Genomic DNA, 26946 nt, shown 5'->3' with positions numbered 1-26946 from the left:
AACAAAGCAGTTTGCCCCAGGATCCGGCGCGGAGAGGTGGGAGCCGAGCTGCCCTTCACAGGAGCGGGGAGAAAGACCTCCATGAGCGTTTGGCAGCGATCCGGGAGATTCCTTCTGCGCTTCGGGTCGTTCTCCCTCCTCTAAACTGGTCGCTTCCGTGATTTTATCGGAGAGAGAGGAGGGGAAAAAAAAGATTACGGACATCTCAATGAAGGAAAGAAGAGCTAGCCAGAAATTATCCAGCAAATCAATCATGGACCCTAATCAGAATGTGAAGTGCAAAATAGTGGTGGTGGGAGATACGCAGTGTGGAAAGACGGCTTTGCTTCACGTCTTTGCCAAGGACTGCTTTCCTGAGGTAAGTTTCCATCCGCCTGCCTCGAGGACCCCTCTCTAAGTTTTTAAGCTTCTTTTCGGCTGGCGGGGAGCCGGCTTTCCCAGGGCAGATCTCTCCCGTGACGCGCAGGGACGCAGTTCATGCGGAATGCCAGAGCAATGCAACATTCGGTCCGCTGATGCGGATCCTACAGGCAAGAGAAATTAGCCTGGCCTGGACCCGGGTTGGGGAGGGGGAGAGGGGACCTGAGGTCACCGGGGTCTCAGCTTCTCACCGAAGCTCACAAAGCCATTTCTCCGAGAGACTTTTGTGGAGCTCTGGATCGCAATCTGCTCGAATCCCGGTTGTGCTGTCCAGACTAAAGCCGCTTCCTCGCCCATGATTGATAGTGTCACCCAGCCACCCCTGTGGTGATATAAAGCCTGTCTTCATGGCTGATATATTAGTCCGGGGCTGGCTCGCTGCCTTATAAATCACTGGTGAGGAAATGGAGTTGATGCCCGGAACTTCTAGCTGCTATCCTTTATCTCCAGCTTCAGAAATCATGCTTGGGTTCTACCAGTTAAGCTCCGCTGAACTTGCCTATAGCAATTTAGTGAAATTTAGCAATTTAAGTTAGTGGATGGTGATGCCCTAAGAATCTGTTTAAAGCATACTTGTGGATGCGGAAAAACTCTAGCAGGACTTTGTCAAGCAGCATTGTGCAGCCCTCCTTAAAAGATATTTTGGGGGGGGGGGGAAGGAAAGAACAATCATGCAGACCCCTGCCCCCTTGATCGAGTGCTGCAAGCGAGGCAGAATTCCTCACCTGGGAACAGAGTTAAACAGAATCCATTTTAATTTGGCCTTCCCCAAGCTGGTGCCCGCTAGATATTTTGAAGGATGACTCCCATTAGTCCCGTCTAAGCTGGCCTTTGACCAGGCGTGATTGGCACTGCAGCTGAAACATCCTGAGAGGGTTGGTTGACTTTTGAGATCTGAGAAGTATAAACTTGGTTGCAGGAGGTGAACAGAGGCTGATGCCACAATGTATGTTCCAAAGCAATAATGGAAAATGGTATAGAAATAAAGGAAGGACAGACGTGAAGAGGATGAGGGGAAAATCCCCATCTGCATTCACTTCTCAGCCAGTGAATCTGCGAGAAGGGGAAAAAAATGTTAAAAGTGATGTGGCGTTAACTTTCAAACGACGGTAATACTGTGCTTCTCTCTTTTGTTGCCTAGAATTATGTGCCCACTGTGTTTGAGAATTACACCGCCAGTTTTGAAATAGACACACAAAGGATAGAACTCAGTCTCTGGGATACTTCGGGTAAGAGGCTTGCTGTATAGCAGGAATCCTTTTTCTGTTTCCATGCCATTCGGGTGACTCATATCTGGCTTGTGCCATAATTATAAGGCTCCACTAAAACCTCTGTTAACACCCTGTTGATGAAGTAATTATTTGCCATCTTGAATGCTGCTTTTTTGGGGGGGGGGGAGGTTCAGATTTCCACATAAAGTATTATGTCCCCTCCTCCCTCCTCCTTTGTTTTAATTGTAACTCTTTCTGCAGTGTGGTTATTGCTTCCATCATGTTTACCTGACTCCCCCCCTGCTCTTCCTTATTTTTAATTCTCTCAAGGGTCTTAGGGTAATTAGCTGAACAGATGGGAGAAGGTTATTCTGGCCTATTGTGAGCCATTCTTTTTAATATTTGCCTCCACTGCTGGGGGAACCCGCATGTGTTCTCTGTCTGGTAATACGTGATTATACAGCAGCAAGAAAATGAGTAACGACACATATGCCAATGTACATTGGGGGGGTGTATGTGTTTCTCGCTGATTTTTCTTACGTTTTGGCACATATTTCTCATGAATTTTCCCTCAAATATTCTCTGCTGCAAAATGTGTGGGAAGTCCTCCACTTAGTGGATATTAGGTGGTTTTGGCATGGGGGTGTAATCCCTGGAGGATTTGACAATACATCCAGCAGGGGGTGGAAAAGCTTTTGAAATGGAATTTGACAAAAAGCTGAAAGAAGTTTAAACAGAGAAGTGGAGTTTTATACCTAAGCATAGTTCAAGGTGCAGTTAGGTATTCTAGAAAAGGGTTAACCACAAGGTAGATTACTGAGGGGTGGGTTGCTGAATTTCAGTAGATGAACAAACTTTATACCTTCCAACTGTTTAAACAGCAGCAAGAAAAAGGTTCCTCCCACTCTAAAATTTGTCTTGATATCTCTAGTAATTTAGATGTAGATTTGAAATTGTCATATTCATGTCATCTCTGGGGGAGATGGGCGGCATACAAATTTAAGAAATAAGTAAATAAATAAATCTCAGTACGTAAGATTTAGTGAGTAAAGTAGATGACTGGATTGTCCTCTCATATGAGCCATTATATAATTTGGTAGCCTCTAGTTACTGTTAAAGAGTAAAGTAGGCCCAGGAAACCTGGACCTTGGCCTTGTTTGCTAAGGAAGCCTTGGAACAGTTGCTTTCTAGCAAGACAGATCAACATAGCCTGTACAATCTAGATTGACTAGCAATGATCCTGTGGGTTTCAAACAAGAGACTTTCTCAATCTACATAGGGATATCAGAGATTGAACCATGGGCCTCTAGCATGCAAAGTTTGTATTCTACTACTGAATTATAGTCCTTCACTTCCCCTTCCCTCCCTCCATTTTGTTAGATTACAGCACTGGAAACCATTGCTGTTTTCCCCTTCTGCTGTGCGCCAGATTGTCTAGCAGTCTTCCAAATGAATTTTCTGCCCCATAAATCATCCTCTTGAGCCTCTTTTTGCCTTTCCCCTAAGCTGCACTGTGATTTAATGCCAGGTTTGTAGATACTGTCATCTCAATCCATGTTCTATCCTAAGGCAATAGCACTGAGATGGTGGGAGAAATTAAAGAAAAAGTGTAACCTGGATCACTTCTGAGAGACTGAGACAACAGTCTTATAAAGACATTAATCTGTGTTTTCCGGTGGTTTAATATATACTGTCCCATCATTCCTAAAACTATGGTCTCTTGCTAAAATGTTTATATTTCATATAGATATGAAGCACATTTATAACCTCTTTCAGACCTTCAGGCCAAGTCTGTAAAGAGCTTTGCAATGAACTGTGTAAGGGGGTGCTAGAAGCAAGCTACGTATGTACACTGATGTCTCTGCAGGACTTGCATAAGGCTGAATTCTCTTCTAAAAGAGGTGACCAGATTTTGTACTCTGCAAGAACCACTGCAAAAGAGAGTACAAATGGCCAGCTCCATAATAAAATCAGCCCCATTTAGCCATAAAATGCATTCATTCAAGTACAGCATTCCATAAGAAGCAGAAGCAGGAAATGCTGGAATCAATTGCTTTCAATATGCAGGTAGAACCATCAAGGGGCTCATTAAAATGGTATTTTGTTGGGGCATATCTAGGATGCCAGTGGTCATGTCTGTTTCAAAGAAAGCCAGTTTGGGGTTATGCTGTTTTGATGCATTCATTTCTACCAGAATTATAATGTGAATTGGCAAACAGAGTTGGCTTGAAAGGTCGGATTGTCTAAAATAATCAGGAAAACTTGCAGAATATCTTAGAAGTCTCTGCTAAGGGCATAAAGAATTTTACTTCTCTCTCTCTCTCCCTCTCTCCTGACTAATATATATACATACACAAATGCACATGCTGAAGTTCCAGGGCTTCTGCGGAAAAAAAATTCCATCAAGTTAGATGAGGTTATAAAATTCTGTGCTCAATTCAGAGCAGATAAAATCATCCCAGTACACTGTCATTTATGACAGATTAAAAAAACTTGGTACTGAAGAGCGCAAGAGTGCCCCTAAGGAGTGGGAGACAAAGGAATGTGCAAGATGATGAGAATGAATGGCAAGAGAATCTGAGCTCTTGTCTGTATTGCCTTAATATGGGTAAGACCACCCAGTGGGTTAGCCATTCTTCCAAGGGCAAAGAAACCCAAAGAGTTGCTGCAGAAGATGCCTGTTTTACAGTCTAACACAAAGTGCAAAGTGCAAAGCTGTTTCTGGTTTTGAAAACACTTAAGGTATTGGAGCAAATGTTTGCCTGCTGGTTGGAAGAAGCAACATTATGAAATCCCATAATGGCACAAAGGACTGTCTGATGGGGAAAGGAAGTTAATAAAAGCCCCAAATGGCAAGTTTGTTTGTCTTGTATATTGGGCAACATTTCTACAGATCTTTTGAAGAAACCACAATTAAGTTCTTTCTGCTTTAGCAGTCTTCACAGCACATTACTGCTGTTGGCATCATTGGAATGCATGCTTCCAGATGTGGATGACAGCTGGGAGGCCTGCAGTTCTGATTCTCTTTCTCTTTTCTCTTCCCCCTACAGAGGAATGTGTACTGTTTTTCTCACTCCACTGTGATAAAATGAAATTAAATTCTCTACTTCTACCCCATAGCAGGAGAATGAGCATAAAATGGAGAGGTGCAGTGAAGAAAAATTAATACAAAAATCTCAGTCAGAACTTCTGCTTTTATTCAAAGCTAGAGATTTCCTAAACTATTGTACATGTTGAGGGTAGTCTGTAGAAACATTTTGTTTTCTAAATTTAATGACTAAGAATTAAATTCCATTGAACTCAATGGGGCTTATTCTAAATCTAAACAAACCACTTCAGATTAGAATCTTACTGACATATCTTGTTTATTCCTAGCATAAATGAAGTTATACTAGGTTGTCTGGTATCAGCTTTCCATGTTTTGGACTGTGGTTCCCACTGTTCCTTGCCTGATGCCATATTAGCTGGAGGTGAAGGGAATTACAGTAAAAAAAATATGTCATTTATTAGATTAATTATCCCAGCATTTTTATGTTACTAAACATAATAGAACAATTTCTTCCTGATCCTGGCATGAATCAAACATAGCCTTCCAATTCCAGCAGGATATGATGAAAGTGACTTCAAAAACTTTGAGGAGAGTGGCTGAGTACTTTAACACATTTCTTAATTCTTAATTATTATTTTTATGTATATTGACTTCTCTTGCTCATTTGGGTCTCAGTTCCTATGATCTCTTCTACATTGCCCTCAATAAGCAGGAGCTATAACTATCTAAAAAAAAAAATAACACTCATCTGGATTACTTATACTTGTGGATTACTAGGTAAAGAAACCTTGGTCTGATATTATCCTTCTCATCTCTGTTAAAGATGAGCAGCATATCTTTTGCAAGCCTACTGTAGAGGAAAGGCCTGTTTGCTAGACAAAGGCCTGTTTGCTAGAGACAAAATCTGGGCCTAGCTTCAACTGTATACAGTTTGCACAAAGTCTCACTGCTTGAGTAGGACACATCTCAAATATCAGAGTAGCAGTAATGGCCTGAAGTAGGCAACCTGTGATCCTCATAGTTGGAATCCAACTTTCATCATCTTTATCACTGGCTATGCTGGCTAGGAAATTGGCATTCAGCACCTACAGGATTATATTATCAACTCTGGTAAACACATAGGGGACACATAGGGGACAATACCTGCTTGACTATGGATGGTGACTGGGGTCAACCATAGGATGGCAAAACAGGATTAAAAGAACAAAAGGACATTTTGCCATTGAGAAATCCCAAAGTTGGTATGAGTTTCTGTATGGGAAAACTGTGACCTTGCATTATGTACTTTATTTAGAGTATATAACAAAGCAGATTTCTAAGATGCAGTGAATTTCTATAGCTTAATGTCTACCAGAACCAGTCCACTGTCTAATTGAAAACAACTCAAGAAAATAATGGCTCACATTTAATGATACCACTTGGGTAGTATTAATTCTTCAAATGTTGGTTGACACTCCCAAAACATTTCAATATGACTCTTTGTCTCCAGTGTTCTCATTAAATGGATGGGTCTACTTTAAATCACTGCACATCTGGGATGAACATTCTTGAATGAGTAGTGTTCTCAATTAACTGCAGTTAATTGCTCTTTGACCAAATCTATCCATTTGGGGTTAAATTTCTACTTTTCTTGCAAAGATTTAGAAATCAATGAGTAAATATTTGAATGTTTTTATACTTAATCTATTCCTAAACCTGCTGGGATTGCAAACATTTGAATGGCAACCAATACAAATATTTTAGAGTCATTTCTTGAAAGCCAACATCTCATTTTTTTTAAATGTGAGAGAGTACAGTGCAGTGTTCAGTATTTTTGTGTAATAAATCTAGTAAATTAGGGAACAGACAGGACTGGCAGTCTGAAAAAACAAAGCATCTGTACCATAGCCAGGTGGCCTAGCAACTCTCTCTTCCCACCAAGGTGGAACCCAGTTTCTGATTATGTGCTCCTGACTCAGACTGACCACTTATGACAGGGGTGGGCAATCCTTCAGAGGCCAAGTGCCACATGTAACAATTTTTGGGTAACCAAAGATGCCTAAGTTGATGAGGCCACATAATTCATGTGGGTGGGCCTGCGTTTCAGTGGGAATGTTATTGTTTATTAACTGTCATCTGCCTGTTTTATATCGTATGTTAAGGTTCTCATTGTTTCCCAACTCAAAACTGTGCAAAACTGTGTAATCTTGCTCAGAGGAGGCTCCCCCCACAAAAAGTAGATTTGGAATCTCCATATAACCCTGCAGGGACTTGTCCAGGCAGTCGCCAGAATAATTTGCAGTAAAATATTTATTCTTCTATAGTCTTATTATACAACTTGCTGCAACAGAAAATGAACTTATTTTCAGCAGCTTGGTTTTGGACTTATATTTTATTTAGAACTCAAAACACCTGAAAAGTGTATCAAATGAAAACCATGATGTATGTTTACTTGTTTTTATCTCATGTTAAATAGCCTATCACATCTAGCGGACATCTTTTATAATGTCTAATTCAACTTATCTGTTTTCACGCATTCAGATTTCATAGTTGCATGGTTACCCAGTGTTAAATCACAGAATATTGAAGATGGGTACTATGTGAATTTTGATTAAGTATAATTACAAGAAAAACATGATGGCATACCAAGAGGCCTTGATAACTTTCAAATTAATTGACTTTAATATTAATCTGTTAGGGTGATCCAGGCATGGTTTCCCTGGGTATGTTGGACTTCAATTCCCATAAATCCTCAAAGAATGTCATCATTCTTTGTGGAATGAATCATAGGTTAAAGTACTTTGCCTTCTGAAGCATTCGGTGGCCTTTTGGAATGTTGGGGTACATATAAATACTGTATAATTTCAGGGGACAATTTTCCTCTTGATCCTTTTAGCAATTAGCCACTAGTTTGATTCCCCAGATCAAATACTAATCATTGTGGATTGTCAGTCTTCCAAACTATTACCAGATAGTGTTGAAGAAAGGGCTTAATAAACTCAGATGGGGTAACTCTTCCTGCCTCCAGAAAAGAATATGGTAAACACCATCTGATTCCTTTACAATAATCAGTATAGCAGATCTTTATACTTGCTAGAAGAATTGATTTTAAAAGCCAGGCATGATAACTTAATTGGGTTTAAGAAGCTTTTTAATTTATGACATCCGGGAAGTAAGCATGTAAACTGATAACCACTCAGCTTAGGGAACTGGATAAGGCAGCCTTTCATTCCTAGATCAGTGGCAGATCCCTAACCGAAAGAAGGGCCAGCAGTTATTATGGGTTATTGCTATACAGTCAGGCACTACTTAAACAGCAATGGCATTTTCTGCTGCTCTTAGTATTCACTTTGCATTTCATGTTAATATACAGTGCTTAATAGACTAACTTTTCAAAGGTTATAAAATGGTAGACAAGCTTTTAAAGTGTATTAGAATTCTTCATCAAGCAGCATGGTAAACCAAGGGGGAAAACCTGGGAGAGAAATGGTTGGATTGAAGCTAGAGAATCTGCATTTAGCCATATCAGGTTGACAGGTGGGATCAGGTTGGCTGCCATAGATCGGGCTCAGAGAGGCCTAAGTGTCCTTTCCTAATCACAAGGATGCCAACATATGAAATGCATGTCGTGATGTTATGACACAAGATCCATTCTCTCATATTTGCATTGCAAGTTGGCATGCAAATAGATAGGGAATGGAATATGTATTGTGTTGCCGTGACACATTTGGGAAAAACCCAGAAACATTGAGTTTTACCCTTTCCTTCTTGGAAAACTTAAACCTTTATTTGGAACTATCACCTAATGTACAGGTGTTTTAGTAGGTAGAAAACAAATAGAAACTGGACAGTTTTTATATTAATAAAGCTATCTGTAATGCCAGCCATTTTTTAAGCTTCCATCACATTTTTCTGCTTTGTTTTCCATTTTGTTTGATAATTTCTGGAAAACCCAAAAATTCCTGTGTTATTTTATGACCTTTGGGTTGACTTCAAAAATTATTGCCTTATAATGTAAAATGGAATTTCTTGAATAGCCAATGTGCAACCTTTGTTTTCTGGCTAATTTTGAAACCATTGAATATGAATATTGCATGTCATTCTCTGCCAAAAAACCAACATCTGGGGGAAAAAGTAGCTCTTCCTATTTTGCCTGGTATTCATATATTCAGGCATGTCACAATTGATATAACCAAAGTCGTTTCAGACCATGATTTGCTTAAAGTCCATTTATTTTAATACATACAAAGTTTTGGTATGGGTTCCTGATCTCAACAAAACTGAATAACAAGAGGCCTAACAAGACTTTAGGAGATACTTCCCCCACCTCCAAAGGTCCCTTGGTATTGTAGTTTATTGTTCTAAGTAACCCTCATAAAACTACAGTTCACTAGCTGTATTTTGGACTGGGACAGGAAAGCAGTCATGTCAAATGTTGCTGAACTACAACTCCCGCTGGTCTCCAAAAATGGACAGTGGTGAGGAATGCTAGAAGTTTTCGGTTAGCAACATCTGCAGGGCCAGAGATTTTCTACTCCTACTTTATGGCCCTTAGTTTTGTTTTGGTAAGTTGTCTACAATGTATGATTTAGGTTGGACAGAGAGTTATTCTTGCCTAGAACAACCCCCCCCACCCCAAATTGTTACTGAGACAAGCAAATGTGTTAGCGAGACAAGCTTGATATGGAATGGAGCTCCCCAGCAGTACACTTTGACATCAGAACTCAGTATCAACATTGAAAGCAGATTCCTAATCCCCGTGAACTTCATTTTATATAGTAAATTCTGAATCTAAATTTTCATTGGATGTACAGCGATCTACTCAATCTGTGCCATTTTTGCATTTGGGGCAGGGTTTCAATTTTCTTAAACCATCTTGGGAAAAGATTGAACAGACTGCTGTTGAGCTGTGTTGAAAAGAGACTGTTTAGATTTAACACACATTCCCAAGATTCCTCAGCTCTGAGGATTTTGTTCTAGTAAAGAGGTTGAAATGATAAAATGCCCTATTGAATTCCATCTTGATGCTTTTGTTCCTAACTGCTGTCTTACTTGGGCAGAGATAAAAGATGCTTTTTGAAAGAAACCAGAAAATACATTTCTTGGGAAGCATACTGTTTCTATATGTTCTTAAAGGATGCGATATAACATTCCTCACTCATTCCCCCACATTCTTTCTCAGATAAGAATGCTAGATTGTTTTCCTCCATCGTTAGGCTCAGCAAATTTATAATTAAATAAGGTGACTCTGGTATATCTGTATATCATTCATGTCTATGTACATATATGGTGTGTAAATCTCCTGGGTGGTGACTGAATGCTTAGGTATGTGTCTAAAGAATTGTTATTATTTTTTTTGGGTGAGGCTCTTCATTCTTCTCTTATGCAAGCAGTATCTCTGTCCAAAGTTTAATGATCCTTAGAAGTTAAGGGTTCATCATGCCCATGCCTGTCTCAAGAATCTTCAGATGAGAAGAGAAGGTGGCACCCATGCTAAGAACCACATGATAGCTGTAGGTGGGAAATTACAATATTGTACATTTCCCTGAAGTTAGTAGAGGTTAGTCTTTGTCAATTGTACTCCAGATGATAGTGTATAATACCTGGTTATCTGTGTGGTGCACTAGAGAGAGCAGTGGTGTTGGAATACCAGGCATAAAAATCTGTGATCATTGTTATAGTCTTTGGTGAACTTTAGGTGTGCCATAAGAGAATAACTTAGATTTGGCCAACTGATTAATAGTCACCAAACTATTCTCTATGCTGGCCTTGTCTTTGGGAAAAGGCAGGTGAGGCCGTTTTGGGTTTTAGGTATGTTGCTTAAAGACTACCTACTCTTTCTATCAGGAGAGAGCAGGTAGGGCCAAGGATTTTGTTCCTTAAAGGTATGCAAAACAGATTGAGATGGCAGAACCCAACAGTTTCTACTATCCCTTTCCTAGAGAAAGGCCAGATAGGAGCAAAAAGTGATCCATCTGCCTTTCTTGTTGTGGCACAGGAAAGGTCAGCAGAGGTTTCTGGTCTCCTTACAACCGCACTGCAGAAGGACAAACATGAGAGCCCATTTGGAGACTGAGCTCATAACAAGAAAACATGGTTTGATATTGCATCTGAATACAGCCATCTATAGCATGTCAAATTGCAGGTGCCTGATGAGTAATGCCAGGAAGGGTCAGACAAGTACATGTTTGTCTTTAAAGTAGGGTCAGTAGGGCACTAGCTTAACTGCAGAAGATTCCAGCTTTCATATTCCAGGTAAAAGAATCAGATGGCATGTTATGGGAAAGAACATAAGTTGTTCTTGGTGAATTTCTGTTAAGCAGGGTTAGTTATGTTCGTTTAGATGGACAAATAACTCCCTTGATTTCAGACAATCTATATCCTCCTAGATTAGAATGAATAACTTTTTCGGGGTGCGGGCTATATTTAGCCTTTGAATGGCATGTCACAGAGTACACTTAGATAGGGGCAAATAGTCTCACTATTTAAATTTAAGATGAAATAAATACATTATTCCATACATATTTAATGGCTCTTCCCTTCTATCACATTAAGAATTATAATGTGGTAGTCACTTTTGGAGTTACTTTAGCACAGGCTTACTTCTCCAGATGTGTAACCATTCCTGAGAATTCTGGGAATTGATGTCTACACATCTAGATAACATACAGGTTTGGGGTAGGTCATTCTAGAAGTTATACCTGAGACTTTAGCTTTGGGGAGGGTACATTTTCCCTCTAGCAACCTTATTATAGTAGTAACTGTTCTGCCTATGAAGTGTTTGGCAGTGTTGCCAGTCTCCAACAGGAGCCAGTGAAGCAGCACTGAGATGACCCAGGTTTATTGTTCCTGTATAAAAGTTAGCTCTGGTGTTGACACTACAAACACACATTGTGCAGAAGATCACTTGAGATGCCTGACTTCATATGTTTCTCTTTTGGGATGACTGTTCTCAGTTCCTGATCCAACAGAAATGCCTGTTCTGAATACTGCAGAAGTGATGAGAAAATAATGCCATCAACTGTCTTCATTGTATGTACTGTTTGAATGAAGGCTAATGGAACTGGGTCATGTGCAAAGAATAAGGAAATTCCTTCTTCCTGTAGAACTTTAAATAGCTTCTTGAACATTTGATTCTTACAGTGAGAGAGGTGCCTTATATTAGCCTATGTCCAGGAGCAACCTTCTTGAATCATTACATAGGCCTGGAATTAAACTTGAAGGGAAATTGCAGATCAGCTTTTCCTGGCCAGAGTTTCACTCCATATGTTCCTGTTTCCTTCAAAAGCAGCATTCCTCAAATTCCTTCCTTCTGGTCCAGCTGGCCATTTTTCAGATGAGTTCTTTTTGCTGTTTACCTTAAACACCCTGAAACAGCAGGAGCTGTTTTTGCAAGGGGATATTTTGCAGTGTGTGCTCTCTATTCTGTTAAGTTGTAATTTCTATAAAACCTCTAACTCATCTGTAGCATATTGGAAATTTAAAATATTGCTAGCTCCCCAAAGCCAAAGGTGATCTGATCACCAAATGTTTGTATGTCATCTTCCAGCAAACAGTATGCAGCCAACAATCCTGTACATTGATAGGGAACATTTCCCAGGAGAAGACCTTTTGGTAGCCAGTACAGCACTATCCGTGCCAAGATTTGGCTGGCTCTCAAGAGCCCTAAGGTATACTGTACAAAAAAGGATCAGGAAGACTAAGGAGCCTCCTTTTGACCATCAGAAAATAAAATCTAGCCCAGTGAGGATTAAGCATATGCAGTAGCCACCATATGCTGATTATCAAGTATTTTCTTTTAGAAAAAAGGATCTGAAAGAGGGATGGAATAGATTATCCTGCTGACTGACTGATCTGGACTGCTGAAAAGGATATGCCATCTGCACAGTTTTGTGGCAGGTCAATGATAAGTAGGAGTAAATGTGTTTTTAAGGATGCAGTCTAATTCTTCACATTCCTGGGAGAGAGACCACTCAACCATTTTAAAATACTTAAGCCATTGGCTTCTTCAAGAAACAGCCCATTCCAGCAGGCTTTTTAGTTTCGTGGGAGCTACTTGCAAAGACAGTGTGGCTGGAGGCAATGTGGAATTGTCTGCATTCCAGAAGAGCAATTCCCTCTAATGACCCATTATAGATTTGAGCAGGTCATTAAACTGTGGGTGCTCCAAAGGATTCTTTTACTGATATTTGATGTAAGTGACACTACAGATAGGACAGAGAAAATTAATAGTTACGTGTAAATGCATGCAGGGCCAGGCCAGACTTCATGGGACTGATGGCGACTGTGGTCAGATAACTGCTCAGTGTAGGGACTTAGTTATACCCTTCCTGCATATCTGGTGACCCGCAAAGCTGTGGGCAGCACGATAATTCAATCAATGTTATCATGATGACTGTACAAAGTCGACTTCAGAGCTTCAGCAGGAAGGGCCTATTGGCTTTATGTCCTATTTGTGGCCAAATACATAGCATCTTGTTGCCCACTCTATGGAAATGGGATGCTAAGCTAAGTGAATTATGGCTCTGATCCAAGAGAGTTCTTCTCTTTTTGCAGACGTCGTATCTTGCTAGATGATACCAGTTATAGGCAGGGAACATAAATAAGATGTTTATTGAGTTTCTGGTGGTTGCATTATAGGGTCACAAGTTGTGACAATCTAAATTGTAACTGCATAGAGCTTTACAATTAAAAGTAGTCCTTGCAACACAATCGTAAAGCACAAAGTCACATGACTGTGCCGACTGGCAACAGCAGTTGTGGCAGTCCCAATTGCTGTCATTAGGTGAATCCCATGCAGTTGCAGCATCCCGCAGTCATGTGATTGCAATTTGCAACCTCCTGCCAGCTTCCCCATTGACTTTGCTTGTCAGAAGCTGGCAGCAAAGATCGCAACTACGAGGACCTGTCGTAAGTCCCCCTCATTCAGTGCTCTCGTAACTTTGAAAGGTCACTAAACAAGTGGTCATTCAATGAGGAGTACCTGTAGTTGAAAACAAGGTCTAGCTAATTTCCCATCCAACTGATCTCCAACCACTCTGCTTTGCAACAACAAAGATCTGCAGGGTGGTGAAAAGGATAGTAGCTGGGTATATAATAGGGAGATAATGCTTGGCAAAGGTCAGCAGTTTTACGGCAACAGGCTAAACCATTGTGTATATTTTCCCATTTTGGAACAACATTAGGCTACTGGCCTTCTTGGGATTGAGAAAGTAATGCTGAAACTATCTTTCTTTAGAGTCCAAACTTGCAATGAACCTAGTTACATGTTTAAATCTAAAATTCAATTAAGTTCTGAAAAATGCTGGGATAACAAACTGAACCTAACTTACTTCATTAGTCACGGAACAGAAAATTAGAGGTGTGTCATTTTACTACAGCTGTAGACCTTTTAAAAGAAAGCAGACAGCTCCTGGGCTCTCTTGGCATAGAAGTAGAAGACTTTAGTGAGCCTAATCATGTTTTAATTCTCTGGAGAGACCAGAATAGTTTCAAATTATTGCTTCCCTTCCAAACTGTATGTGAGAGCTGTTTCTGGGTGCATTGCAGCCTGTGCTTCATTTATTGGTATGTGACTTATCTAGAAGAAGATGGGCTGAAGAGCCTGAAGAAGATCTGCATGCATTGGGTATACCACATGGTAATACTCCATGTGGGTATTCCATCTCTGTTAGTAAATGCAAAGAACGTTCAAAAGATGGTGACAATTTCATCTGAAACTAGCCTAAATGAAATGAACTTTAGTTGAGAATATGGGGTTCAGGTGATTCTAATGGATGGTAGAAACTTGAAGGAAAGGATCAGGGAATCATGGGAACATGTGACACTGATATACATGAGCCTTCTCTAATCTAGTACTCTCCAGGTTGGGTTGGAACTGCTGGCAATGTCATCAGAGTTGAAGTCTAGTACATTTGGGGAGCACATGATTAGAATGACTGTCACATGCCATGATTAAAACTCTTAGGGCACATAATTTTGTTGTGTGTGTGTTTTTTCATTTTTATAATCCTAATTTATTTCATTTATTCTCACAGGGTCTCCTTATTATGATAATGTCCGCCCACTCTCCTATCCCGATTCTGATGCCGTCTTAATTTGCTTTGACATTAGTCGTCCAGAAACTCTTGACAGCGTATTGAAAAAGGTAGGTGTTTTAGAAATATGTATATCTATGAAACACCACTGCTTTCATTGTTACATATTTAAATATATAATCCAGGCTAGTGATCGATTCAGCTACTATTTAGACTACTTGAAAGCATAAAAAAAGAATAGTTCATCATTTCCCCAAGCATATTCAGCTCCTTATGTTAAGCATAGTGCTTCCACTTTTATTTTTCTACTTGGGATTTGAGTTTAAATGTATAGCTTAGAGTGCTAAGAGATTGAGGATTTATCTCTTGATCTATACATTGGCCAGGAATCATAATTCAGTAGAAAAACATATAATTTGAATCTTGGAAAACTAGATTGTCAAAATCCCAGCATCCTCACCATTGGCCAAGCTGACTGGAACTGCTGTAGATTGTAGCTCAAGAACAAGAGTGACAGGTTCCCTACTGGTTCAAGTTTAGTATAAGTTTATAGTCAAAATATTTATTGAGAACAAAAAAGAGCCGCTGCCCTCAGAAGGAGGAGAACACTGAAATTTATTTCTGATTCTTAGTCAAATTAAAAACATGCTTTCTTCTTAAAGGCATGAAGCATTGCTTCTTCATCATTCCCTCTTCAGTATAACATAACCCGTGAATGAAGTACTCAGAAGCTGAACTAATTTGGTTGACTCAAAGAAGATGCTCAGCCTATTACCCAAATTAATCACTGTTAGATTTGAGTGGAATTTTATCTATTAATTACAATATGATCTGACTTGTTCCTCATTATGAGAATTTGAAGATTATCCTCTGAATTTCATAATTTTCTATATTTTTGATGTATATCTTGATCATAACATTTTACACAATTTTAATACAATTTTAGGATAAATAGAGAAATGCATGAATAAATAAAACATACTGAGTAATGTCTGCTTCTGGTGATTATTTAAACCAATTGAAGATTAATGAAGAAATCACATAGAAAGGACACGAGCAGACAAAAATGTAATTGAAATGGACTAAAATTAGAAGGATACATCTATCTTTCTTTGAGTCACGGTGGGACCAAGAAACACTGTTTGAAGAACAAGTCTGAAAAACAATGGAACATTCTCCACTGCTCTATGCTGTTTATAAGGAGAAGGAGGATATCTAATCAAGCATATGTGCAGGAAACTGTATAAAGGTGGGATCTCAAGCCAACAAGATGCCTGAAACATTATTTTCTAGTTTTCTTGGATGCCTCTGCACAAGAACACTGATCCCTAGATTTTTGAATGCAGTAGGATAGTGGTTAGGATAGTGGTTGTGTCCTTCCAGATGATACTGAATTTCAGCTTCCCAAAGCACTAGACAATAAGCTTGAATCTGTCGTTTGACATAAATGATTAAGGCCTTGTTAGAATTTTTTCCTTGCCCTGTTGCACTGAAAAGTCTTTTGGAAGGGTGGGGTGGGGAGATTAATATTTCTCCCTTCCAAGAGAAGTTTTTTTTACGTAGGCCACTTTCACATTTACTTCTTGCCATAGACGAGAATGATGTTAATTGATGTTAAATGATGACGTTACTCATGTCCTGGTAATACCTATGCATATGTAGCATCAAGACGACTTTGGACTCGGGTTTTTCTATTTGTTGAAGAGCTGGTATCATGTTCAGAGCATGGTCCAGGAGACCAAGGGGGGGGGGGGGGAGAAGTTCAGATTCCAAATTGACATTCTGACTTGCAGAGCAGCCTTGACAAATTTGTGTATCTTGGCTTCTGTTTTTACCTTCAGCCTCTCCAGATTCCAAATCAACCTCTAACTCCAACCTGCAACATAGAGGCTTCATTTTACAATTTAAATATATGGATATTTACACCCGCCTTCACATTAGTATTGCAGCAGTGGGCAACCTGCTGATCCTCCGAATATTGCTGAACCAAGCAGTATGGTTAATGGTGAGGAATGCCAGTTCAACAGCATCCCTTAGATTCCTCATTCGTGTTATATTGCATGTGTAGATCTCTCATTGCTTTCGAAAAAAATATTCACAGAAATGTTAGGGCTGATCGTGATACTGCTGTAAGTTATGACCCATCAATTGAAGATTATACTGGGAATGTAATCAAGCAAACTGAATTGTGACTTGAGCCTATTGCATTCAGTGGGTCTCAAATGTAACATGGGGATCCCAGCAACTAATCAATTTCAGAAAGCAATATATTCATGTACATTAGGCATGCTTTAGTTCTGAGCACACCTTCAGCTATAGTGAGAAGTAGGGGACTGCACATATGATCTTCCTACAGATATTAAAAGAACAACTGCCCAGGCTTGTGTATAATTCCATTGCATTGTTTTCTGCGGGTTAATTGTGGCTGACTAAATTGGATTGCATTTTTTTTTTTTACACTGCATTGCTGATGCACATTTTGTAATGTAGTCCATTTCTAGAATTGCTGCTGATCTAACACATTCCATATTCTGCAGTGGGAGGGAATATACACCTAGGCTTGTTGCTTTATATTAAAATGCAAGTCAGTTTTCACACTGTGCAGACCGTATGGTGTGTGACACAGGTTAAGACCACAGTTTAATCTAATGATACAGTACATGAAATTTAGGGAGCAGTTGAAACTTGTTCTCGGAAACTCCCTTGATTAGATCTGTGCTGTCAGTTGATGTGATGACTCAGACACAGGGCAGCTGGGCTATCTGCAGGGGATGTTGAGCCTCCTGTTGCCATTCCTTCTTCCTCAGCCCTCTGGAATTGGACGGGTTTAAAGCTGGTAGTGCTACAGAAATTTAAGACTTGTCCTGACAGGCCAAAAACTCCCATTCTCTTTAAGATGGCTTCTGATCTTTAGTGAACCATAATAAACAGCTCTGCATTGAAGCACAAGGGTGCTGGTGGAGTGGTAATGGTGTGTGTGTAAAATAGATAGATATAGATGTAAATAGCATACACACACATCTTTATCTAATGTGTCTGTGTGTGCGTATAAGTGGAGATTTTGGAGCTCTCTGAGTTTGGTTGTTTGCTTGCAGACATTTCATTACCCAGCTAGGTAACATCATCAGGGCTAGTGAGTGTGGGGTTTGCTTCCTGTTTATATACAGTAACACCAAGGTAGCACCATATATGTTTATATACAGTGAGCACCAAGGACTCCACAGTTCAACCCTGAGCTACAAATATTCTCTTCTATTGGATGTATGTATATCTTAAGGATAATTAAAGAAACTGGAAGATATTATAGGCGAGTTTGTTCTCTCACTTTCCCTTCTGTCTAACACACATGTACATCTCTAACCTCCTGTTAATCTAAAGATTTTCATCACATGATGGAGTGGACATCTATTGCCTTCCTTCACTTTTCTTTCCGGGGAAAAGATTATGGAAATAAAACTTCCATTTCAACATGCTTAACCCTGGCTTTTTCCTCCAACATACAACATGATCACTCTTCAGCTAAGAGGGCACCAGGCCTAATCCAGGGACTGATGCAAATTTTGAAACTTAGAGGGGGCAGAAGGAGAGAGATACAATGACATCATCAGACAGGGCTGCAGTGGAATTTTCAGTCAGTGTCTCTCTCATTTTTAGGGAGTTTTAAAAAACTTTTCTAGACCTATCAGAGGCTTCATATTTCCTTCAGAGCTATGTGTAAAATCAGTGAAAAACTCTGCTGCTGTTTGGCATTGTGCACACTTGGGAGATTTCACATTGGGGGAAAAAAAGAGGAGGAGGAGGAAGAGGATGAGAAGAAAAAGATATTAGGGTCACATATCAGTATCTGTGACCAGAGGTAAAAAATGTTGACATGGTGGTCTTGGCAGTGCAATCAAAGCCCCGCCCTTTTTTTTTTTTACATGCATGTACAAAATGGGCAGGGCTTTGATCACACTGCTTGACTACTGTCTTGACTTTTTAACTTCCCCCCCCCCATGGATGCTACTGGAACTACATATAGTCCATGGACCATACTAATCCTGTACTCTTCTATGTAGCAGAGAAGTTGAGAACATCAGTCTGTGAAAAAAAGCTATTGAAATCTAGGCCATGTGTACTTAAGCATCCATATAAATTTGACTGGAAGAAAAGGATTTAAATGATTTTGTTGTTGTTGTTGTTCAGTCGTTAAGTTGTGTCCGACTCTTCGTGACCCCATGAACCATATTGCGCCAGGCCTTCCTGTCCTTCGCTGCCTCCCTGAGTTGGCTCAGTTTCATGCTCATTGCTTCAGTGATGCTATCTAACCATCTCATCCTCTGCCGTCCTCTTCTCCTTTTGCCTTCAATCTTTCCCAGCATCAGGGTCTTTTCCAAAGACTCCTCTCTTCGCATTAGGTGACCAAAGTATCTGAGCTTGAGCTTCATTATCAGTCCTTCCAATGAGCAATCAGGGTTGATTTCCTTTAAGGTTGACTGGTTTGACCTCCTAGCAGTCCAGGGGACTCTTAAGAGTCTTCTCCAGCACCACAGTTCAAAGGCATCAATTCTTCGGCGCTCAGCCTTCTTTATGGTCCAGCTCTCACAGCCATACATTACTACTGGAAAAACCATAGCTTTGACTATGCGGATCTTTGTCGGCAAGGTGACGTCTCTGCTTTTTAATATGCTATCTAGGTTTGCCATAGCTTTCCTCCCAAGGAGCAAGCGTCTTTTAATTTCATGGCTGCAGTCTCCGTCTGCGGTGATCTTGGAGCCCAAATAAATGAAGTCTGTTACTGCTTCCATTTCTACCCCTTCTATTTGCCAGGAATTGATGGGTCCAGATGCCATGATCTTAGTTTTTTTAATGTTGAGTTTCAAGCCAGCTTTCGCACTCTCCTCTTTCACCCTCATCAAGAGGCTCTTTAGTTCTTCTTCAGTTTCTGCCATTAGGGTGGTATCGTCTGCATATCTGAGGTTATTGATGATTCTCCCTGCAATCTTAATTTAAATGATAGGCATCTGCAAATGCAGTTGACGTAAATGATGCAAAAATGACTGAATGTGCATCCTGACATCACAATCCTATTGCATATTTGCTTAGAAAAAAGTTCTATTACTTATTGATCTTACAGATATGTGTGTGTAGGATTACATTTTTTCTGTATCTATAATCCAACACTATATTTAATGCTTAAATTGGATGTTTTACTGTTACATAGCACTTCAAATACACAACTAACGATGATAGAGATTAACACTTTAAACTTCTCAGTGAAGTGAGACACTTTACTTTGTTCTTATGGCATCGCAAGATTAAGAATGTCTTATTTTTACAGTGGAAAGGAGAAATCCAAGAGTTTTGTCCCAACACCAAAATGCTTTTGGTTGGCTGCAAGTCTGATCTGCGCACAGATGTTAGTACGCTTGTAGAGCTGTCCAATCACAGACAAACACCAGTATCATATGATCAGGTAAGTTCTGACAACTTCATATTTTGCTTGTTACTTGCAGACTTTTCTGTTGATGCTTTCCATCATTATTTATCGTACAGTATAGCAAAGATGGTTATATATGTTACACTGATTTTCACCATTCATTATTGCTACAGCAACTAGGGACTTGTATTGGATTTCTTGAAGCCAGATACTGTGAGTTATTGACTCATAGTGCTTGTAGGGTCATTGCTCACTCATAGAGTTCACTCTGCATATAAAAGATCCCAGGTTCAAATTATAGTAAGTCCAGATAGGGCTACAGATAACTCAAATCTGAAATATTAGAGCAATAGTGGACAGTCTTTTTCAGTTTAATGCCTGCACATTTTTGTGTGTGTTCTGCCTGGGGCAACAAACATCCATGTGGACCCATGTTATCTTTTAAAGACTTCCCCCAAACACAAAAGAAGATGTGCAATTTTGGTCCCATTCATTCCGGTGGGGGCTGCAAATAGAGTCCTGGAGGAGAGTAAATTTGAACTGCAGGTTGCCCAAACTGTCCTAATGAAATTCTGCCAGTCAATTAGCAAAATTGACTAATGGTTTAACTCAATAAAGGCAGCCCTGTGGTACAGGATCAGATTGGGCCAGTAGCCATGATAGAGAAAGTGGATCTTTTGTATGAAGGTCTCACTTGAACAATGCTAGTATTGCTACATAGACTGTGAAGCTCAAATAAAGGGAATAATCTATGCATGACTGATTGCATGTTGCTATGATAACATTCATTAGCGTGTTAGGTGAAACCTAGTCATTGTGAACCTACCCATTGCAGCTTATTCAGTAGGTCATGTTTAAAGCAAGCCACGGCTCCAGCAATATATAAAGGAAGCACAATAGCAGAAATGTGTTTACACATATCCTACCGGAATCAAATTACTCACAAGTGAGGACTTCATGGAAAAGCTTTCATGTGAACAGAATCCTCTTCAAAAGGAATAGGGAGTGCTCCACTTGATAACTCAGAGTATAATCTACAGAAAATGTTATCAACAACCGCAGGTTTTATGTCCCCCTCCCAATTTTCTGTGTTGTTCAAGCTGGATAGCTAAACTGGGCAGGAGTCCATCTGGCTTTAAGATGTTCTCCTCCCTTTGTGGAAAGAGTGAGCTGAATGTGTATTTCCTTTTGTAATGATAAGCAATAAGGCAGAAACCACTGTTTTTCTTTAAAGAAACAAAAATTAGGGAGTGTGTCTAACTAATGTCTCAAACTGGGAATTACAAGTCTTTTCCCCATGAGAAGATAACATGAAGATGGCACAGGATTTTTTTTATTATTATTGTAAAGCTCCATCAACCTAAATCTGATGTAACACAAGATTTAAATAGCCCACTTCCAAAACATTTCCCAAGGCAAATGGAATCAAACTGCATTGAAAACAGTAATGCATACTTTTAAGAAAGCTTGATTTCAGCTGGCATGCAGCTGATCTACAATATGTGGAGTTCTAGATGTTGTTGAACTCAAATCACATCAGCCCTAGCCAGATAGTTAATGGTGATGATTTTGGGAGCTGCAGTCCAGCAACATCTGGAGAGCAACATACTGCCCATCCAGTCTTCAGTTTATTCGAATCCTATATCTCCAGTATATTTGTCAACCTTTTTAGGTCTATCCCATCTGATGAGATTTTGGCAATATCATTGCAGGGACCTTTTAGATAATGCTGAATTTTCACAAGACTTCATGTGAGATTTTGGCCAGATGTTTACATTTTCTCCTGAAATCTTGGACAAAGTTGCAAAATTCTTTCAAGATTCCACATTGGATCAAAAATCTCAAGATTTTCCCCATTTTTTAAAAATGAAAAATAATAATGTTGGAGGGCTCTGGGCACTAACTTAGGGGAAAATATATATATTGCCTGTGCATAAGGAGAGTCTTGCCATTTTATAAGAGGTAATTGGCAACAAAGAACCATGTCTTATTTGAACTATTAGCAGAATATTTTGAGCTCCACAAGAATGTCAAAAGAACCTCTTCTTAAAAGGACTCCAGAGGAACTTCTGCCTAATTCTACTGTCAATTGAAGTGTCGACTTTGGGCACCATTAAGTCTGGCTATGTTTGGACAACATGCATCTGCTCAGAAGAAAGTTCTACTAGTTCATCACATTTGTTCCCAAGAAAATGGCTTTATAGGAATGAATCCTATAAATTATCCTTTGGTCCATAGATCACTTATATATTCCCAAGGACTTTGTCCAACTACAGTTGCAAAAAATCTGTGACACGGTTTCCTGCCATTTTTTTTTTTTTTTATGGGAAGCTTAAGACAACTGAAATTAAAGTCCTCAAATAGCATAACAGTTTTAAAAACCAAACCCAAACCCATAAGTTTTCCATTTTGTGAAGTCCAAGGAAGAACACTGAAATTCTGAGTCTGTCTGCATGTGTGTGTGGTACGGCTGTGTCTACATTGCATCATATTTAGGGATACCTGCTGAAAGCAGAGAATCCAAACAATAACATAGCTTACATCATTAGTCCTCCATTTTTTTAAAAAAGTTACAAATGAAACCGTGGTTGTCCTGAAGGCACAGGAATTAGTTCAATTTGAATTGTCAAGAAAATAAATAATATTCAGCTTTTTTTTTTTCACACAGTGTTTGCTTTTGAAACCTTATCAAGCTGTGATTAAGTCATGTGCTAAGGTTTATTCCTATACAGAATCTATACAAAAACATACCTACAGTTTACAGCATAATTGAATACTGTGATAAAATGGGGAAAGGGTCTGTTTTGGATCATAGAGTTGGATTGATCTTGATGGTAGTTTCAAAGTAGAATAATATGGCCTTAGATCAGGGCTTTAGGGTATACAGCATGACCACAACCGTATGTCTCTGAGGACTACATTTTTGTGGATTCCAAATTGGAGCTTTGTAAAATAACATATGAAACAAGGACTTCTCTGTGGCTTCCCATGTAGCACTTGTGAGTTTAACATTCTCACTGGAGATTGATTGTAAAGGATAATCCAAAAGCCATCTGTTTTCCCCTTTGGTTGTGATGAGACAAGCCATTTTAATGATGTTGATTTAGGAGGATTTATTTTTCTCCCAAAATATTAAGTTTACACAAAATTATTCAATTTTGCTTCTCTCTGAGAGCCAACTTAAAGTTCCAGCTCTGATTATCTAAACATCCAGCAACCTTTGGTTTCTCAATATCTTTCAGACCATTTCCATTAGGCATGAAGTTCTACAGTGACAAAGTACATGAGACATTTCCTAATGTCAGTAGTGAGACTTATGTTTGTATAACGAGAATATGCAAACTGTTCTACATTCTAGTTGAACAACATTTTTCCCCTATCCAGGTTGAGCAAATAAGCATTAGTACCACAACAGGAAAGTCAAATATTTGTTTTTCCTCCAGCTTTAAGTGGTCTTTATCCCTCCCTGATACTTTAGGGCAGTAAATGATTCAGGAGGAATAAAATTATAAATCTGATTGAATCTGCAAGAGATTTTGTTTATCATTCTGTTGGCTTAGTGAAATTTGAGGGTTTCTAGAAAACACTGTTCTTTGTCTATACAGTATAATAGTAGCCTTTTTTATGTTGAAGCAGGTATTGTTGATTTTAGAGTCAAGCTACAGGTTTAACCTAGTCTTGACTAGCAATGGAAGAGATGCCATCTACTGTCCAAAAACTTGCAATTAGCACAAGTAGCTCTAACCTATTCCTTTAAGAGAACAGAGAAAGTGGCTTAGCTTCACCACATTTGTTGGCTTTCTTCATCTTTTGAAGCCAGTTGGGCTTTTAAAGTCAACAGCTGTAGGTCATAATCTAAGCTAGCTGAACTATTCAACCTTGTATTTAGAGGGGAAAATAGTAGACAGCCCAAACCTAAAAGTCTATGTTGGTTGCTGCATAAAGAATGGTCTGTACCACAATAGTTAAAGCAATGTACTGTCCTCAGCTTGGAAAGTAAAATGTGTCTTGTCTGCTGTGTTGAATCCATATATAAACCCATAATATGAAATTGTGCTAGGAGTTATTAAACCTATTCCTCTTCACTCTTACTTGTTGCCAGAAATATATAATTCATTCTATAAGCTCTGCTAGTGAGAAGACTCACAGGCACTCCCTTGTAGGAATGCTGATAGGAACATGAAATACCAAAAGTTCAGACCTTTGACCAGAACTTAGGATGTGCTGTTGCTTGCATACCATCTGACCCAGTTACTTCTCCATAAGTACTTTTTTTGAAATGGGTGTTGTTCAGTAAGTGCTTTTTAAAAATTGTAGTTGTTGTTAGAATATAAATCTATTTAAAGGCTCCACTATCTAAATTTCTGTCAAAGATCATTTAAGGCTGTGATGTGGACAATAAGACCTAGGATTAGAAGACCTTGGATCAGCCTTCATTGGTTAAGTGCCCTGCAGATTCATTGAGGTTAAAACTCCTAAAATTGATATGCTGGTTGGGAATTCTTGGAATTGCAGCCCTAACACATCTGAAATATATCCAGTTGGTTTCAGGGGGACAAGGGGAGAAATTATTTTTATTTGCTTAAATGATGTGTATAAAAGTAGTATCCAAAAGTAAATATGACCTTTTTTCAATTTGAACTGACTTTTACTGATGGGTGACATCTGCCTCTTTCTTCCCAGGGTGCAAACATGGCCAAACAGATTGGAGCAGCCACGTATATTGAATGCTCAGCCTTGCAGTCAGAAAACAGCGTACGAGACATTTTTCATGTGGCTACCCTAGCCTGTGTGAACAAAACTAATAAAAATGTTAAGCGGAACAAGTCGCAGAGGGCAACAAAACGAATTTCACACATGCCAGGCCGGCCAGAACTCACCACAGTCACCACAGATCTGCGAAAGGACAAAGCAAAGAGCTGTACAGTGATGTGAAGACTCCATTCCTCACTAAAGATGGCCAAGGACCATGTGTTTGGGGGGATAGATGACAACTCAACAAGAAGTGCCCAGTGAAAATGGCCTCTTATATGGGCATGCCAATGCTTAAAGGCTACAGTTTCCCCTTAGTAGGCAAGAACTGTACTTGAGGGGTCAGTATGTAGGGAATCAGTGGGAACAGATGGATTCTGAAGGGTTGTTGAAGCTACTTGGATGAAATACCAAATATGAATGAAGCTGTTTGAATGTGCTAACAAGGCTAAAGGATTAAGTAGCACCCATGGAAATGATGTTCTGGAGGAAGCTTATTTTCAGTCTATTTTGAATACCAACTTTGATTCCGATTACGTTCTAAAAATACGCTCAGATATAAAGTCAAGATTTTCCTACTCCTTTCATTGTGAATTTTGGCCCTGTGGTACAGTTTTAGTTTTTCCAAAGAATATATCTTTGCCTTTTAGTTGAACCTTAAAAATAGGAAGAGTTAATCCAGAGAATACTCTTAGACTTTAAAAATATACGTTGTGTGAGAGGACTAGTGAAGAAATTAAACACTTTTTAAAGATTGTTCAGAAGCTCTGATTATAAAAACGCAGATGAATAAGGAAGTGGGTTTTAAGAATCTCTTTTTAAGAGCAGATCTTGGATACAACACCTTTCCCTTCATGCTTAACCGCCATTTGGATAATAGTCTGAAAACTAAGTTGGATTTCAGTGGCTTCTTCAGGAGTTGTATACAACAAGAATGGCATAGGTTGAATGGCAACGTCCAGCAAATGGTGCTAAGAGTTAGTTATCAAGGCCCCTTACTTAGAAAGGAGCTTTAGTCTTACCGCCCTCCTAACCAGCTCCTTTAGCGTGAAGGAGACCAACCACAGCACTGTGTAAGAGAGTAAGTGCTGTTTTGCTACATGACCTTTTCTATAGTTCTGTCCTGGGTATTTTCTGTTACAGCTAGCACATGAGCCAATGTTCTCCCATTATCTCCATTGCAATGCATCTCAGAGAGAGAGGGAGAAAAAGGCTGCATATGGATGACCATCTCTTATTACACATTTCTGTTTACTTGTAATGAGCACTCTGAGGAAATGGGGAGGTGGAGCCCAAAGAATGGTGGAGCCTTAACAGGTCCCATGTGGAAACAGGATATTGCATTAATCCTGATGGTCTAATGCAAGCATATCCAGACAGTGATCATTAAACATTACTTGGGTGACCCAGATTCTGTCAAATTCCTTTTCCCTGACTGATGACTATTGTTACATCCACTAAGCCAATCTCAAAAATAGTTTGCAGATGTTACGCTTTAGAAGACACTGCAGAGCTCTGCTGAGAATGCCTCTGTGGCTTGTCAAAAGCTAGCATTTTCTCCAATGCTTCATTTTTGAAGTATTTTCACACAAAAGGTCCAGATCTATTGCCACTGTGATAACGCTTTTGATTGACGCAATGGTATGCTTATGGCAGTACAGTATTAAAATAAACAAAAAAGCTGGCAAGTGCTTTCCGTATTTAAGTATTGTAAAACGAGAAATAAGTTAACTGTTTCAGCAGAACATCACTTTTTAACAAATGTTGGTCACTTTGTATGTTTGGTTATTGTTTCTGCAGTATTTATTTTTCTTTTAAATAAAAAAAATGTTTAGTCGTTGATTACATCTCTGTTTCTAGATTGTTTTACACTGTCCGCTGCTGATATTTCGGCGGGGCAAAGAACGGAAAGACCCATTTGGATGACCCAGAGATAGATAAAGATCTTGGGTCAGTGATCGAAGTGGACTTTCCAAATCTTTCAATGTATTGGGAAAGGCCAGAGTGATGGGCACAAAGAATTGCACTCTGGTTCTATGTGATTTTATTTACTAATATTTAGACCCTACCAGAACTCTT

The 26946-nt window shown here is 39.4% G+C and overlaps 1 protein-coding gene across 1 annotated transcript; it reads left to right on the top strand.

Moving 5' to 3' along the window:
- RND3 (Rho family GTPase 3) lies at nucleotides 1-26714 on the top strand. The gene is made up of 5 exons (XM_007426409.3): nucleotides 1-358; nucleotides 1562-1649; nucleotides 14697-14806; nucleotides 20017-20151; nucleotides 24799-26714. Exons 1-5 carry the CDS (start codon nucleotides 209-211, stop codon nucleotides 25048-25050), a joined length of 735 nt encoding a protein of 244 aa, XP_007426471.1. The 5' UTR covers nucleotides 1-208; the 3' UTR covers nucleotides 25051-26714.
- The last annotated feature ends 232 nt before the right edge of the window (nucleotides 26715-26946 follow it).

The sequence above is a fragment of the Python bivittatus genome, unplaced genomic scaffold (genome assembly GCF_059951505.1).
Source record: "Python bivittatus isolate LINGU-HERP-01145 unplaced genomic scaffold, Pbiv_v1 ctg000480_np1212, whole genome shotgun sequence".
NCBI classification, from domain to species: domain Eukaryota; kingdom Metazoa; phylum Chordata; class Lepidosauria; order Squamata; family Pythonidae; genus Python; species Python bivittatus.
Note: the sequence above shows the minus strand (reverse complement) of the source record. Positions and strands in the feature narration are given on the sequence as shown.